General features: G+C 43.5%; 1 protein-coding gene across 34 annotated transcripts in view; it reads right to left on the bottom strand.

The window, feature by feature from the left end:
• DLG1 (discs large MAGUK scaffold protein 1) overlaps positions 1-18172 on the bottom strand; it is a 428647-nt gene that overhangs the window by 191298 nt on the left and 219177 nt on the right. For 32 of the 34 annotated variants that reach the window (XM_043523144.1, XM_037909596.2, XM_037909589.2 and 29 more), the window contains 2 exons: positions 11346-11396; positions 8561-8685 (listed from right to left, as the gene is read on the bottom strand). The exons of the other annotated variants lie outside the window; for them this stretch is intronic. In XM_043523144.1, coding sequence (XP_043379079.1) covers positions 8561-8685; positions 11346-11396 — 176 coding nt within the window. The remainder of the gene's footprint in view (positions 1-8560; positions 8686-11345; positions 11397-18172) is intronic. 34 annotated transcript variants of the gene reach the window in all.

Below are 18172 nucleotides of genomic sequence, written 5' to 3' on the forward strand. Positions count from 1 at the left end.
TCCACATCCCAATCTCTACCTTCCTCCTAACAGCACAAATCCAGAACCCACATCCACACCCTCCTCTGCCTATCCCTCACCTCTGACGACATCTACTCCAACCATGGCCTTCTCTCTCACACCAATTCCCACCACCACCTCCGCCCCTTCGGCGCCACCACTCTTAACCTCATGGCCATCCCTCTCCTTCCCTTCTTAAGCTCCTTCTTTAAAAAGATCTCATCCATGATCTCTTTATCTCTTCCTCCCTTCAAGTTTCCGGCTCCCACAGAGTCCTGGATCCCTTCATCTGACACGGCATCTGCCCTCTGACACACCTCACCAAGATATCACCATGGGCTTCTCTCCCATTCTGATGCTTCCAACCCCACTCCTCCTCCCCCTTCCCATTTTCTCCTTTTTTGAGCATCGCGTCTGACTCTTCTCTCCTCCTCCATGCTGCTGTCACCTACAGTCTACCCCTGGCTCTCTTCCTGTCCTCGGTCTCCCACACTCACTCTAGGTGACTTCAACTTCCATGCTGATGACCCACTGATCCCTTAGCTTACATTTCTTCACCCTCACCTCTTCATTCAACCTGCAGCTCTGGTGCAACACTGCCATTCAACAAAAGGGCCACTCGCTTGACTTGGTCTTATCCAAGCACTGCTCCCTCTCTGAACTCTCTGTTACTGAGTTTCTCCATAGTGACCATCACCTAGTCTCTTTCAAAATCACCCATTAGTCCTCACTCATGACCTGTCACTCAGTTTTTCTCTGACTTCCAGCCTATCAACATTGATGACTTCTCGTCTTCTCTCAGCCCTGTCCTCCCTTCCCTGTCTTCTACTGATATAGTTGTTGACTCTCCCCATGCTTTGCTCTCCTCCACCCTTAATCCTTTTACCTCTCTCTCCTTCAGCATGTCCTTCAGAGGATCCTTCTAATACCCTCATACTCTATCTTGGTCTCCTTCTCCCTCTATACCTTATATCGGGGTAATCTCATCTGCGAACATGAATTCGACTACCATTTCTATGTGGATGACTCAGATTTCTCTCTCTCTATTCCAGGCCTGTCTCCTTCTGTCTAAATTAAAATCTCAGCTTGTTTCTGTGATATCTCCTAATGGATGCATAGCCATAAGATCAAGCTCAACATGGCTAAAACACAGCTCTTAATCTTCCCTCCTAAATCCAATTTGACACCTACTGTTTCATTCGTTGTGGACAACACCACCACCCTGCCTGTCATCTTCAGCTGAGTTATCCTTCTAGGTTCTCACATCCAGGATATGTCTAAATCTTTCAGAGTCTTTTTGCATAACATCTCTTAAGATACAGTCTTTCCTATCCATCCACACAGATAAAACTTCCATCCAGGCTCTTATCCTCTTGCATCTGAATTATTGCCTCATCCTTTTTTTTGGCATTGACAAATGCAATTTTGCCCCTCTAATATCCATTTAGAATGCAGCTGTGAAGATCCTTTTCCTAGATCATCACTTTGAACATGAAACCCCTCTGATTGCATCTAGCTCCTTGTAAACATCCTCAAAACTAACTCAACATCCTCCTTAAAACCTTACTCTGTCATAAAGCCTACAAAAAGTGTGACAATAGTTAGGATGCTAGTGTGCTCAGACCACAGCCTACCATGCTGACTAGTATCGGCTCATTGTTTACTTGTACACTCCCATTGGTTTGGCTGTATCCATCTGTTGTCTCTTGTTCAATTAGATATTTTTGTTCTGACAATGGGGTCCTGGTCACTGACCGGGGCAACTATGTGTCACGATAATACAAATAAATAATAATACGCATAATCAATTCCAGAACTAGCTTTGTAAATATGTATTAGAAGGAACACAAGTTTATCTTAAAACAGATTTTTGTTTTGCACAGTAATGCTGGCAAATTCTTGAGACTGTTCAGAATTAACAATTCGATTAAGATTTTTAGAAAAACCACTCATTTCAAAATGCTTTTAGCACAATTCTGCATAAATCAGTGAATACTACCTAACTAACGAAGTGCCAACATTTTGACTAGATATAATGAAGCATCTTAAATCTAAGCCTTTAATTTATTAGTGAATCACCTGTCAGAGAATTATTTTCCTTTCACTTCTAAATATTACATCATAAAAATGAGTTTGTATGGAAGACAGAGAGTAACCATACAGATGAACCTGGACTACAAAACTAATAATAATTTATTAGCAAACCTGCCAAAATTGTCCAATTCATTTGATCAAATCTTGTTTGCATGATCCGATGAGTATCTGGGGCAAGACGATATTAAGACTAGTTTGCAAAGAAACATGGAATAGTTAAACCTGAATTCTAGAAAAGGCTGAGCTCCTGGAATAATTACAGAATCACTTCGCCCAATCCCAGAAAAGGCTGAGCTCCTGGAATAATTACAGAATCACTTCGCCCAATCCCCCCTCCGTACTGAGGCAGGACCAAGTAACCCTAGACTAGACCTAATAGCCGTTTGTCCGTCCTGTTCTTCATATTCCAGTGCTGAACTATCTTTACAGTTAGCAAGTTTTTCCTGATATCTAACCTAAACCTTCCTTGCTGCAGGTTAACCCCGTTACTACTTGTCCTACCTTCAGTGGATACGGAAAACAATTGATCACCATCCTCATTATGATAGCCCTTAACATATTTGAAGACAGTTATCAAGTGACTCCTCAGTCTTCTTTTCTCAAGACTAAACATGCCAACTTTTTTTTAACCTTTCATCAGAAGTCGTGTTTTCTAAATCTTATCACTTTTGTTGCTCTCCTCTGGGCTTTCTCCAATTTGTCAACCTCTTTCTTAAAGTGCGGCACCCAAAAGTGGACAGAGTACCTGAGCCTGAAGCCTCACCAGTGCTGAGCAGTGTGGAACAATTACCCCTCATGTCTTACATGTGAGTCTCCTGTTAATACATGCCAAAATTATAAAAGCTTTTTTTGCAACTGCATTACATTGCTGATTCATTCAATTTGTGATCCACTATTGCACAAATGCAAGGAGTATGGGGGGAAAAAGCAGGAAGAATTGTAAGTATTAGTATATAAGCCAAATTATAACTTAATCGCCATCACAGAGCCTTGGTGGGATAAGTCTCATGACTGGAATATTGGCATAGAGGGCCATAGCTTGTTCAGGAAGGACAGGTGGGTAAAAAGAGAGGAGGTGTTGCATAATGCATCAGGTGTATATATACTTGTTCTGAGATCCAGAAGGAGGTATGAGGCAGACCAGTTGAGAGTCTGTGGGTAAAGGGTAAAAAATAGGGGTGACGTTATGGTAGTGGTCTACTATAGACCACCAAATGAGGAAAAGGAGGTGGATGAGGCATTTCTATAACAAATAACAGAAATACCCAGAACACAAGACCTGGTAATAATGGGGTACTTAACTAATCAGACATCTGTTGGAAAAGTAAAGTGGCAAAACACAAAATTTCAAATAAGTTCTTGGAATGTATTGGGGACAACTTTTTGCTCCAGAAAGTAGAAGAAGTAACCAGTAGGACAGCCATTTTACACTTGATTCTGAACAACAAGGAGGAATTGTTTGTGAATCTGAAGGTGGAAGGCAAAGTAGGTGAAAGTGATCAGGAAATGACAAATTTCATGATTCTAAGGAAAGGAAGGAGAGAGAGCGGCTTAACAAAAAGGCAGACTTTAACAAACTCTGAGAACTGGTGGGTAAAGACCCATGGGAAGAAAATCTAAAGGAAAAAAGAGTTCAGGAGAGTAGACAGTTTCTCAAGGAGACAATATTAAAGACACAACTGCAAACGATCCCAATGCCAGGGAAAGATACGAAGAATGGTAAGAGGAGCTCTTTAATGACCTGAAAATCAAAAAGGAATCCTACAAAAAGTAGAAACATGGACAAATTGCGAAGGAGCCATAAAAAAGAATAGCACAAGCATGTAGGAACAAAATCAGAAAGGCTAAGCCACAAAATGAGTTATACCTATCAAGGGATATAAAAGGCAGTAAAAGGAGGTTACTCACCTCGTGTAGTAATGATGGTTCTTCAAGATGTGTGTCCCTATGGGTGCTCCATGGTAGGTATGCTTGCGTCCCTGCACTGCTGATCAGAGAACTTCTGTAGTAGTGTCCATTAGGCCCACGCAGGCACTGTCTCCCCTTGTGCTGTGCCACGAGGCTAGCCAGCACATGCGGGATAACCCTCCTCAGTTCCTTCTCTACCGCAGAGTCATTGACAAGAACTCCAAAGTAGAGGGGAGGAGGGTGGCTTTTGGATCACCCACAGGGATACACATCTCGAAGAACCATCATTACTGCACAAGGTGAGTAACTTCCTTGTGGTGCTCCATGGTAGGTGCCTTCTGAGTAGTATCCCTACTGGAAGGCTGGGACTTCAGAGATGGGTCAGTTACAGATGACAGTACTGTGGAGCTGAAGATTGCATTGAGGCACAGTCACCAGTGATCACACAGCGTTTTGCGAAAGTGTGGACAGACGCCTAAATTGCTGCTCTACAGATCTCTGAGATAGGGACATTCTTGAAGAAGGCAATGGATGAGGAGATCAACTTCATGGAGTGTGTACGAATAGAGTCTGGAGGGGTCATGTTGTGAGCTTGGTAACACCGTCTAATGCTTTTTGAGACCCATTTAGACAGCCTTTAGGCTGATATTGTAGATAACCAGTGACCAGAGTGTAGCCATGGAATCCTTTAGGGTGCAAGGGGAGGCATCAGTCTTCTCCGCAAAGAGCTTTGTGCCCTCAAAGGGGAGGTCCTCAACAGTTGACTGCACCTCTTTTGGAAAACCCAACAGAGAGCCATGACGCTTGTTGCATCACCGTGGAGATGGACCTAGCTGCTTTGTCTGCTGTGTCAAGGGCAGATTGCAGCAGTGCACTACCTGTCCCTCCTATATAATGGACTTAAATTGGTCATAATGTAACTCTGGCATCCCCTCAGCAGGGCCGGCTCTAGGCACCAGCAAAACAAGCAGCTACTTGGAGCAGCACATTCCTAGGGGCGGCATTCCAGCGCTGGCCAGGCCGCCCCTAAGAATGTGCCCCCGCCGCCCCAGCTCCGCCTCCATCTGCTCCCCTGAGCGCGCCACCGCCACGCTTCTCCCCTCTCCCTCCCAGGCTTGCCGCGTGCCAAACAGCTGTTTGGCACGGCAAGCCTGGGAGGGAGGGAGGAGAAGCCGAGCAGCGGAGCACTCGGGGGAGGCGGCACTGGTGGAGCGGAGGTGAGCTGGGGTGGGGAGCGTTACTTCCTGCGCTCCCCCCACCCTCGCTCATCTCCGCTCTACCTGCTCTCCTGAATGAGCTGCCTCTCCCTCACCTGAGAGGCAGGGGGTAGCAGGGGGAGCCGCAGGAAGCAATGGGGTGGGGGGGAATGCGGCATGCCCGGGGATTTGGGGAAGGGGCGGAGTTGGGGGACATGAAAAAAAAGCGGGGGCGGCCAAAAATGTTTTTGCTTGGGGCGGCAAAAATCCTATAGCTGGCCCTGCCCCTCAGTAAAGAAGACTGAGGGGGGATTTGTCAACTGTCTTCAAATATGTAAAGGGCTGGTATATAGATGTCAGTGATCAATTTTTTCCCATGTCCACTGAAGGTAGGACAAGTAGTAACGAGGTTAACCTGCAGCAAGGAAGGGTTAGGTCAGATATTAGGAAAAACTTTCTAACTGTAAAGATGGTTACGCACTGGAATATGTTACTATGGGGGGTTACGGAATCCTTGTCACTGGAGGTTCTGAAGAACAGGTTGGACAAACATGTCACAGATGGTCTAATTTACTTGGTCCTGCCACGGGCAAGGTGCTGGACTTGAGTTCTTGAAATCCCTTCCAGCCCTACATTTCTATGATTCTATAACCCCCAGATCTTTGTCTGCAGCACTAACATGGTATTCTCCATTTGCATTCATTCATCTCCATTTTTCCTTCCTAAGTGTAGTACCTTGTACAGTTCTGTATGGAATTTCATCTTCTTGATTTCAGACCAATTGTCCAATTTATCAAAGTCACTTTGAATTCTAATTCTGACCTTCAAAAAGCTTGCAATCCCTCTCAGCTTGGTATCATTCCCAAATTTTATAAGCATACTCTACGCTCCATCATCCAAGTCATTAATGGAATAGTACCGGACCTAGGACAGACACCTATGACACCTTGTCAGGTCATGTCTATTAATCTGATAGCGAACCACTGATAACTAATGATATTTAGTAATGATAATTTGTAAATAGTTTATAATAATAAACATTAATATTTCAGCTAACTTCTACAAGAAGCATACCACTAGAAAGTGAAGTAAAGAAGTCCAAATGGTGAAATCAAAAATGGGACTAAATTAGTTCTATCTGCAGAACTACACTGTGTAAGTATTATTCACTGACAAAAACCTTCATTAATGCAGTTAAGGTTGCCCAGAGTTATCTCATGCCCTTCCAGAAGGTCAAGTTTAGCAAAATTCAAACCTCTGCAAATCAGGAAATACAGAATTAAGGCACATGCCATTGCCGCCTTAGTCACTTGAAATGATCTGAATGGACTCTAGGTGCATTCACTGTATTAGGTGTAGCTGTGCCAAATGGTGGAAGCAATAGCTGGAGCAGCTTAACTGTGATATGAGATCTGCAAAGGCCTTCCCCACCTTAACTATAGCTCTCCACATCCATCTGCTGCATAGAGGACTCAGAGAGACATGGTGAGGCCCATTATTCTCAATGAGATGGTCTCAACTGAATGGGAACACCTCCTGCAGATGAATGCAACCAGAAACAACAGCTCTGAGATGTGTTAACTGTTCCTTTTATGTCAGTGGGTGTTCCCATCCCCTCTCCCCAGTGCTGGAGAGACTGTGATATGCATCAAGCATGCCCATTCTCAACTCCTCATCCCAGTCTCAGCAGTGAGTTCTCCGTATATTCTCACACTTTGCAGGTTCTCGGCTCTCCATCCAGAGGCGCAGGGCTTCCCTAGATATTGGCTCACTTGGAGAGCAGGGTGAGGTGCTCAGACACCCTTACAGGGACAGGGTCCCTCAAATCCCAGTTCACATGAATTGGAGCAGGGAGAGGGGCTTAGACCCTCCAAACATGTGGTTAACAATAGGGGGTGGGGAGTTACACCCACATAGATGAGCAGCCCCCACTCAGCATACACACAAGGAGGCAGGCCCCCCAGATCCCAGCACTCACAAAAGGGGTCAGGCAACCCAGATCCTGCCTCACACATATAGATGGAGGGAAAGGAAACAGCCCCTTCCCCTCTGATCCTAGCAGACACACCGCAAACGAGTAGGGAGAAAGCAGGGCTAAGAGAACCCTCTGCCCCTATTCTCCCCAAGTCACCCTGCCATTCACCTGCATGTCCCGCTTCACTCCCAATCTCCGTTCCCAACCTCTCACCTGAGCCTCCCATCCTTCCTTCCCTACCACACATCCCCATTTATCCACCTTCCCATAATCCTTCCTCCCCTCACTGCAGCCTCAAACATCTCTCTCCTCCTCCCCCGCCACCGACTTGTACAACCCCTCATTCTCCTCTCCTCCTAACAAGCATTCAAATTTCTAATTCCTCCATCACTCAAATATTTTGACTATATTCACTCAAAGTTTAAAAAAATAAAATAAAAGCAGTCAAACAAAAAAAACTCCAAACCACACCCTGACAAAGGCAGATTTTAGTAATATGCCTTCAGACCTTTTCCAGATTCCTGCCTTAGGTGGGACTCAAACTGACACTGGTTGGGTGGATCAAGTTCACAGCTGACTGCTTATCCCCTTCACTTATACAAATGTTGAATGTGTATGGAAGAAAATGTTGGAAAAAATACATAAACCTTAAGAAAAGCTGTTTAATTCAGTGACTGTATCTTGGGAATCCCTTGGCAAACTGACCCCAAATTTGGATTACTAACCCCACCCTGTGTCCCAATGAGTTCAGACTCAGGGCATCTGAAGAACTGGTGTAGAAAAGAAAGGTGCCTTTTTACTCCCACTCTCGTAGGCTGGCTTGGGGAGGGTCAGAATTTAGAGATGCTCAAGGTGTGCTCTAAATGGCAAGCTATAGAGGTCCCATGGGGATTTTTGTGTTGGTCCATAATCAGAAGAGTGCTCTGCCTCCTTCTGACATGACTCTTTCCCCAGGGTGTGTGTAGAGTGGATGATAGAGATGGACTCTACATCACCTGTGGATTCCCTGTCAGGCCAGAGCCAGGGTTGAGAATCTGTCCCAATCACTTCTAGACAAGGGATGCTCTTAAACTAAATACTTACCTGTTGTCAACAGTCCTATTGAATTAAGGAAGACCAAGAAATTGGTACAATATATTTACACCATATAACAGAAAACTGAATTCACTAAATTAGAGATGTTGGATTAAATACAAAACAAATAAACCCCGTTTAATTTAAGTAAAAAATTATTTATGTTACTTACAAAATAAATGCTGCATAAATTATAGAGTATTGCTTCTTTTAAATTATAGCAGTAGAAGAAAAAATAATAAAACCACATGAAAATGTTTTGTCCTTTCCCTTCTAATAAAAGGCACTGCATTCAATAACACAGTTGACATACCGTAATCTTCCATCCTGAGCAGCTGCACCCCCTGCTATGATTTTTGTAATGAAAATACTTGAGTCATCCCCAATGTGTGGGTTGTCCGTACCACCTGCAATGCTAAAGCCAAGCCCTGAATTTCCCTGAAAAATAAATATCACTTAGTTGCATAATTTTCTTTTAAAAATAAGTAGGGTAAAAGCAAATCAGGAGAGAAAACATTTTATGTTTTATCAAACAGATATAATTCCACTCCTAGTGGAACGCTGCTGAGCCTATATCATGTACTACAGGATAACATTTATTTTTATTATTTTGGAAAAAATGGTGAGAAACTGACATGCCTTTCAAAAATAACAGAGAAACATTTTCTACTATGGTGTAAACTCCAATTTGTTTATCGCTACAGGAACAAGTCAGATTGTGTCAATGTTCATGTTAACAATAACAACTAATCAATAATAGCTACTGTGGTTTCCTCTTTTGAGGCAAAAGAATCCATCGGTTGAAAAAACGCTCCAAACACACACACACTGCAGGAACTGGAATGTCTGATTCTGTGAAGCGCCTGATATTTTGTTGAAATGCTATAAATTATAGACTTTCTTATCCCATAAGCTCTGCAGAAATCACATGCTCATTGTTTTCAGCAAATACCCTTCTCTCCTCCTGTTATAGTTTCAAAGGGGAAAAAACTATGTGGAAAACATAAAACATGATGAATGTTAAAGTATATGTTTTTAAGCCTGATCTAAATTTACTCTATTTGATTTTAAATATCAGCTCACTGCTGACTTGCCTATATTATGTCCTAAACCGTCTGTGGTTCACACTGCAAATTACTGTGCTATAAAGCTACGCTGTTAGAGACTTTCTAGAGATGCTTTCCCACCTTGTTCTGTTCAAGTGTCTCAGTCTTACACTAACACAGAAGCTGTTTCAGTATCTGTCTTCTGCCAAGTAGAGTAATCATGGCCACATGGCTGACAGTTTTATAAAGTGGATAAATGAGTGGACTAGACTGAGACCACTTTTGCTTCACTTGTGAACTTAGTCAAACTAGAACAAATATTGCAATTATGCAGCTCAAAGAGATTTTAAAAATTCTCAAATGGAGAGAGAAGAATTAGTTACTGTGGCTACATCATTTGTGTCTCTATAACATGTTTGTTTTTCCAGTCACTGAAGTATTAATATTTTCATTTCATTTCAGATTTATTTTTGAGGTAAAGGAGAAAGTACAAAATCTTTCTATTAATTTTGGATTCTTTTATACGCTATTTTACCCAAAGATATTTGTTGCTCCCTACCCCCACAAATCCTCCCAGGGGACAAAAGGGGAGTAAACAGTTTGCACCACAGATGAAGCTGTGAATTTCCATTATTTCCCTTGCTTTAAATCACCACTCTCCACATCAAGACATCATAACAGAAATATAAATTCTCCTTTCCTCATTAAGATATGAACTGAAATTTATATTCTAGAGCTTGTCAACATTACTGCTTGAATGAGAAGGGTCTCTGTTGAACACCTCCATTTCTGCTAACTGATTATAAAAGAGGCTAGGTGCATTGACAAAATCTGGGTCTCCCACACTCTGCTATTTACTGAGTACTACTACTCTGCTAGATTTAGAGTCTGTTTATTTTATTTGTCATTTACAAATAAGCTGCAGGGCTTGTTTGATAATGCTATGGCTCTAAGTGGAATGCAAGCTCATGGAAGGACAATGGAAATTATAACAATGACAAATGAGTTTTATTGTTAAATGGGGAATGCTCAAACTGTTAAGAAAAATCCAGAAATCTTGAGCACTAAAATATCACTGCAGTTGCCATATACACTGCTCGAGTCTAACAGAATCTGGAATGCACATAGATGTAAAAATGCTTGTTTTAACTGCAACATAAGGGTCCATTAGAGCAATGTGTATGAGAACTGTAGCGCCATTTTCATGCTTAAGGTTTTGAGATTTTTTTTTAAACCATTTGAGTTTTTCACAGTACTCAAATGTCAGAAAATCTCAAAAACAAAATAAAACTAATTTATTTAAATTAACTATATTGCCAGAGCACTGCAACAATACAGAGTCAAATATCACCATTTAATATTACAGATTAGATTTTCAGTCTACAATGTAAAGTACAATATACTATACTGTTAATGAATTCTCTGGTATTCTGTTAAAATGTTTATTAGGTAGGTAGATAAGAAAATCAAGTCATGACCTAATATATGTACAGATATCAAAATGTTTGGTTTAACTGCAACATCTAAGGATTTTTGTCTCACCCAAGCTAAAATACAAGAGCAGCTGGTAGACAGACTTCAGTACTTCTGCTGTCTATACCAGTGCTTAATTTGTAATTAAACAGATGCCAGGGCTCAAGCAATCTTTTTACTTTCACAACTGATGAAGCAAGCCCAGGGTTGCCAGGGCTATGAACTTCAAGCTTCACATGCCCTGGCACGAATTAAGCACTGGTCTAAACTGTACTGATATAATTATCAAAACTCACAAGACAGCAATTTTGGAATGGCTATGGAAGTTCCAGCTCAGTTATCCGAACAGTATTTAACAAGTATTAAATTAAGAATATAAAGCATGTGCAAAAGCAATAAAATTTGTGCCCCTTTCATACTCACTATTCAATATATTTCATATTTAGGTTAAATTAATAGATCTAAAAATAAATAGCATTGCTGTTTAACCGCAGGCAGTCAAGAGGCCAATCTTGCCATATACAAATAGTATGAATTTCCTTCCAAATACAATTTATGGAATAGCATTTAGACTATTACCCTTTCAAGTGTAATTTCTTCATATTCATAATCTGCATCCGTGCCATTAACCTAAATGAAGGAAAAAGAAAAAACGTTCTGTAGAATTTTACACTCCACATAGCACAGAACATTTGCTCAGTACTCTGATGGCTTACTCCCCTCTCTGCAGATTGATTCAAATTCCCCTGTAAGCTTGTATGCTTCCCAGAGTACCCCCTACTCTAACCACTAGATTACGTACTGTACACTCACTTAAAATCTGAGTTTCAGCCAGGCTGATTTAGATTTAAGTTTTTAAACCCCCTGATGTATCTGTATGCATGTTAAACATACAAGTTCTACATACTTTGGAGCAATAATCTTCTTTAATGACTTTGAACAAAATGAAAAAATCTCTAGAGATGAAATGATTTATTTTATGTTTAATCTAAAGAGATGCTGAGACGATCATCCTTGCCACTGTACCTATTCCTGCTAAGTGGCTGCAGGGAAATGGCAATTCTGCATCTTGTCTGTCACTGGAAACTAATAAAAATACTTAAACTTTTACTCAACAGTCACAGTAATATTTGTCATTTATTATAGCTTGTAAACCCTCAATAAAAAGAATAAAATAAAACAGAATATTTTGTAAATTAAACTTAAAACTCATATATTCTTTCAAAGTTTTGTTCCAGGATTTGGTGTAGCATGTTTCCGTCTTTAGAAATGAGTTGCAGTTAAGAGGAATTGTTCCAGAATAGCAGCCGTGTTAGTCTGTATTCGCAAAAAGAAAAGGAGTACTTTTGTGGCACCTTAGAGACTAACCAATTTATCTGAGCATAAACTTTCGTGAGCTACAGCTCACTTCATCGGATGCATTCAGTGGAAGTTAAGAGGAAAGCTTCCTCACCCCAAGGTGAGATGCCTGTTACTGACTGTGTTGGAGTTGAAATCCTGTGTCTTTCTTGGAGTATGAAGACCCATTAACAGTTCAGTAGAATTTGGCAGTAGCTTTTTGCTCCTTTTGCTGTGGTAGGGGTGCTCCAAGCAATGTCTTCAAAGCAGCTGTGTTGCTAAGCCAGTGTCTAAGCAAAACAGCATAGCTTCAACCCTTTGTCAGCAATAACAGCTCATTCAAGTTAGGCTTGGATTTCTTGATGCCTCCACCCGACTGTTTAAGGTAGTCAGGAACCTTACCTTACCTCACCTCCCCTCATAGTTTCAACTATCCCCAAATTGGTATTTATCTCTATGATTAGCCTGATACCTTGTAGATATACTCTACTGACACCTCCGTACTCATTGCCAGTTGTTTACTACTACTAACTACTTTTGAGTACCATTTGACCCAGTTAGCTCTACCTTGTTCTTCAGTTTCTATTATTTATTGCCCTCTAGGTGCCCCTGTCAGTCACCTACTGAAATTGAAACTCTGGTCTTTGTCATATTTATCTTGTGTTTCCTTTACTGGAAATAGACGATTTTACCTCACTTCTATGAGCATTTTGTAATTCTTTTTCATGCCTTATTTGATTCATTTAATCTTATAAGTTGGACACACAACTGCCCAGATCTTCTGATCTCAAAGCAATATTGTCCATAACTTCTGGCCTCATTTGCAGTCCAATTCTCTAATCACATTTTAATTTTTCTCTGTGTTTAAACAGTTCATTCCCACTTCATCTGACTACAGGGGCTTAAAGTGACTTAAGCACTGATTTTGATAAATTCAAGAGTGAATCCTGTAGTCTGTTGTACTCTTTTTTCCCCGCTAATGTCAATCCTTAAGTGAATTCAATTATATGAAGGCATGGGTGAGGACTTCAGCTGACACTGCACTGAGGAAAGCAATGTGTGGGAGTGATATAAAGAGAAAGAAAATTCAGATTAAAAAGTAAATACCACCTTTATAGACATCATAGGCAGATGGAAGGTTTGAGTTGAAGAGATAAGCAAAGAGGAGTTGTGTTTGAAGATGATCCTTTTGCCCAAATGAAGCACTGTTTAACAAAAAGGAAAGGAAAGGCACTGAATGCATCCGAGGAAGTGAGCTGTAGCTCACGAAAGCTTATGCTCAAATAAATTGGTTAGTCTCTAAGGTGCCACAAGTACTCCTTTTCTTTTTGCGAATACAGACTAACACGGCTGCTACTCTGAAAACTGTTTAACAGTTAGCTGGTTGGAAGTTGAGACAAAGTCACAACTTTCTAGGAGAGTAAGGATTCATTAAAAGGCATTGAAAGATTTGTATGACATTGACAGCTAAGTAGTGTAGGACTGAGATCTTATTACTTATTCCGTGAACCATGTTGTTTGAGTGTGCTTCTAAAATTGTCAGTTTAATGAGCAACTACTTGTTAATGCCAATTCCTTGTTGCAATACAAGATGTTTTCCTCTATAATATTTTTAAATAAGCTGGTCACAGTTAATGCCATTTTCAAAGAAACTATATTAAGTTCTAACTGTCATTTTACTACTTTCAATTGCTTCAAAGCTGATTCATTACACAGATTTTGCCACTTCTTTAGTCTTCCTCTGTTTCTCAAATCTGGGTTCAAAGATGTCCATTCTACAGAAAGCTTATCACAAAGCTTTGAAGGATTTGATCACCTCAAAGACCACAAGGCCTAACTTTAGCCTCAACTTTGCTAGATTTTATGGTATTGTGATACAGCCTGGCCAGAGGGCAGCAGGGGAGTGTTAGACGGGAGCCTTATTCTCTGTAGAAGGAAGAAAGTTTGCTATAAATTAATTAAAGCACCTGAAGCCAATTAAAGCACCTGAAGCCAGTCACCTGAAAACCCCCTGCTTCAGTCAGACAAGAGGAGGAGTTGAAGCAGAGTGGATTGGTGTTGGAGCAGAGAGCAGTTTGGAGGAGTTGAATCAGAGTGGATTGGTGTTGGAGCAGAGAGCAGTTTGAAGGAGTTGAAGCAGAGTGGATTGGCGTTGGACCAAAGAGCAGTTTGGAGGGAAGCAGAGGAGAGTTTGGAGAAGTGCTGCAGTGGGCTAAGACCACCAAGACACCAGGTAAAGGGACACCTGGTTTGTGCAGAGGGAGGGGAGGAAGCCCCACAAGCTGAAGGACAGGAGAGGGAAGTAGCCTAGGGGAAGGAACTGCTAGTTCAAGTGGTTTACCACTATCCCTACGGCCCCTGGAATGGGACCCGGAGTAGAGGGCGAACCCGGGTCCCTCCCTCTCCACTCCCCTCCTCTAGGACACTAGTGGGGCAGTTAATACCCCAGTTCAGGGGCAAGAAACGGTGCCCTGAACCCCCACCCAAGAAGAGAAAGCGTGAGACCCATCATAGTAGTGCTGGCTATTTGCCGCACGTGGTGTCGGGGTGGGATCTTTGTGCTGGGGACTTAAACCAGGGTTAGCCAAAACCCTCCCATCCCTAAGATGGATGACATGGTCAAGGCCCTAATACAAGCCACCGCAGCCCAGCAGCAGGCTACCTGGATCCAAGCAACTGCCCAACAGGAGGCAACTCGGATGCAGCAGGAGACTAACCGTCTGTTGATGAGTCAGGCTGCCCAGGACCAAACCAATGACCCGCTGTATGCAAATGTGAGGGAGGAGGTAGTGGAAGTAAATGGCGTACCCATGCAAGGAAAGACCAAAGGCCCAAGGCCATATTACGTGCTCAAACGCAATCTGTTGTACAGGATAGTGCAAATATGAAGGGAAGAAGTAGAGCAACTCTTAGTCCCACGGAAACACACAAGGGCAGTACTAGAGTTAGCTCACAGTCACCTATTTGGGGGACATCTAGGAGTAGACAAGACACTGGATAGAGTCCTAAGAAGGTTTTATTGGCCAGGAATACATGCAAAGGTCCAGCGCTATTGTGCCTCCTGCCCTGAATACCAGTTGCATAGCCCCCGACCTCACTTGCAGGCCCCATTAGTACCTTTGCCTATCACTGAAATCCCTTTCGAGAGGATAGCCATGGACATAGTGGGCCCACTGGAAAGATCGGCACAGGGCCACCGAAACGTATTAGTCATCCTTGACTACGCCACGCGGTATCCAGAAGCCATTCCTTTAAGAAACCCCACATCCAAGGCAATAGCAAAAGAACTACTCCAGGTTTTTGTCAGAGTGGGCATCCCTAAGGAGATCCTGACAGACCAAGGAACCCCCTTCATGTCAAAATTAATGAAAGACTTATGTACCTACTCCGCATCCAGGCCATACAGACCTCAGTCTACCATCCACAAACAGATGGACTGGCCGAGCGGTTTAACTGTACCCTTAAAAGTATGATCTGGAAGGTGGTAGCACAGGACGGAAAAGACTGGGATATCCTTCTACCGTACCTAATGTTTGCTATATGGGAAGTCCCCCAGGCGTCCACTGGTTTCTCTCCCTTTGAACTACTATACGGACGCCACCCACGCGGAATATTAGATATTGCCAAGGAAGATTGAGAACAACAACCCAACCCAGGAACGAATGTCACTGAGCATGCAACACAGATGAGAGAGCAAATAACTCAAGTAACCCCTATAGTACGAGAACATTTGGAAAAAGCACAAGAGGCCCAGCAGACATATTACAACCGTCGGCCGAAAGTACGGAGATTTCAGCCAAGGGAACGGGTGATGGTGCTAGTGCCGACAGCAGAAAGCAAATTGCTAGCCAGCTGGCATGGACCATATGAGATACTGGAAGCCATTGGAGAGGTGGACTATAAGGTCAGACAACCAGACCGCCGAAGGCCAGAGCAAATCTACCACATCAACTTACTGAAGCCCTGGCGTGACCGAGAGACGTGACTGGTCATTCGGGGAGCTCTACCCCAGACAGACGACCCACAGGGGCAGGTGAAGATATCTCCTGAGTTAACTCCAGAACAACGAACAGAGATCATTGATATAACGGAACCAAGACCTGTTCTGTACACAGCCGGGCCGTACAACACTGGTCCAACATCAGATTGTCACCAGTCTCAGAGTAAGGGTGATAGTAAGACTGTACCAAATACCGGAAGCTAAAGGGAAGAAATTAGGACAGAAGTGAAGATGATGCTGGAACTTGGGGTTATTGAAGAATCCCACAGCCAGTGGTCCAGCCCTATCGTCCTAGTCCCCAAGCCTGACGGCACCCTGAGGTTTTGCAACGACTTCCGGAAATTGAATGAAATATCCCAATTCGATGCCTATCCGATACCATGCATTGACGAGCTAGTTGATCAGTTAGGCAAGGCCCGATACCTAACCACTCTGGACCTGACCAAAGGATATTGGCAAATTCCCCTGGCCGAGAATGCCAAGGAAAAGACTGCCTTCTCTAAACCCGATGGCCTGTTCCAATACACTGTCCTCCCTTTCAGACTCCATGGGGCCCCTGCAACATTCCAACAACTTATGGACAAATTGCTGCGACCCCATGCCAAGTATGCCGCTGCCTATCTAGATGACATAGTCATCCATAGCCCTGACTGGGAAATGCACCTAGGAAAAGTAGAAATGGTGCTAGATGCCCTGCGGAAGGCCGGCCTCACTGCCAACCCTCTCAAGTGCGTGATAGGACTAGCTGAGGCCATATACCTCGGGTATGTAGTAGGGAGAGGGCTGGTGAAACCCCAATGGAACAAAGTGGAGGCAACACAAGGTTGGCCTCAACCAGTCCGCAAAAAGCAGGTCAGAGTATTTCTAGGGATAGTAGGATACTATCGGAGATTCATACCTCATTTCGCCACAAGAGCAGGGCCATTGACGGATTTGATAAAGGCTCACGGCCCTGAGATAGTAAAGTGGACTTATGCGGCAGAAGGAGCATTTGCAGATGTAAGGACAGCCCTTTGCTGCCATTCAATACACACAGCCCCAGACTTCGAGAGGGAATTCATCCTAAAAACAGATGCCTCAGAGGTAGGGGTAGGAGCCGTCCTTTCGCAGATGGTAGGGGAGGAGGAAGACCCGATCTTGTACCTCAGCTGGAAACTCCTCCCCAGGGAACAAAAGTACATAGCTGTTGAAAAGTAATGTCTAGTGGTAAAATGGGCTATGGAGACTCTCTGCTACTACCTACTGGGGTGGCGGTTTACCCTCGTGACAGACCACGCCCCAGTCCAGTGGATGCACAGAAACAAGGAGAAGAATGCAAGGGTGACTAGGTGGTTCCTATCCCGGTAGCCCTTCCATTTCCGGGTACAGCATAGGGCCGGAAGCCAACACGGCAAGGCTGATGGCCTATCACAACAGCACTACCTCTCGTCCCAAGTAGTCCAAGCCCATAGTGTTGTGCAGGGGAGCGGGATATGTGATACAGCATGGCCAGAGGGCAGCAGGAGTGTGTTAGACGGGAGCCTTATTCCCTCTAGAGGGAAGAAAGTTTGCTATAGATTAATTAAAGCACCTGAAGTCAATTAGAGCACCTGAAGCGAGTCACCTGATAACCCCCCCCTGCTTCAATCAGACAAGACGAGGAGTTGAAGCAGAGTGGTTTGGTGTTGGAGCAGAGAGCAGTTTGGAGGAGTTGAAGCAGAGTGGATTGGCGTTGGACCAAAGAGCAGTTTGGAGGGAAGCAGAGGAGAGTTTGGAGAAGTGCTGCGGTGGGCTAAGACCACCAAGACACCAGGTAAAGGGACACCTGGTTTGTGCAGAGGGAGGGCAGGAAGCCCCACAAGCTGAAGGGCAGGAGAGGGAAGTAGCCTAGGGGAAGGAACTGCTAGATCAAGGTACCGCTATCCCTAGGGCCCCTGGGCTGGGACCCGGAGTAGGGGGCAGGCCCAGGTCCCTCCCTCTCCACTCCCCTCCTCTAGGACACTAGTGGGGCAGCTAATATCCCAGTTCAGGGGCAAGAAACAGTGCTCTTAACCCTTCCCCCACCCCCAAGAAGAGAAAGTGCAAGACC

Source organism: Chelonia mydas, chromosome 9, assembly GCF_015237465.2.
Source record: "Chelonia mydas isolate rCheMyd1 chromosome 9, rCheMyd1.pri.v2, whole genome shotgun sequence".
In the NCBI taxonomy this organism is placed as follows: Eukaryota; Metazoa; Chordata; order Testudines; family Cheloniidae; genus Chelonia; species Chelonia mydas.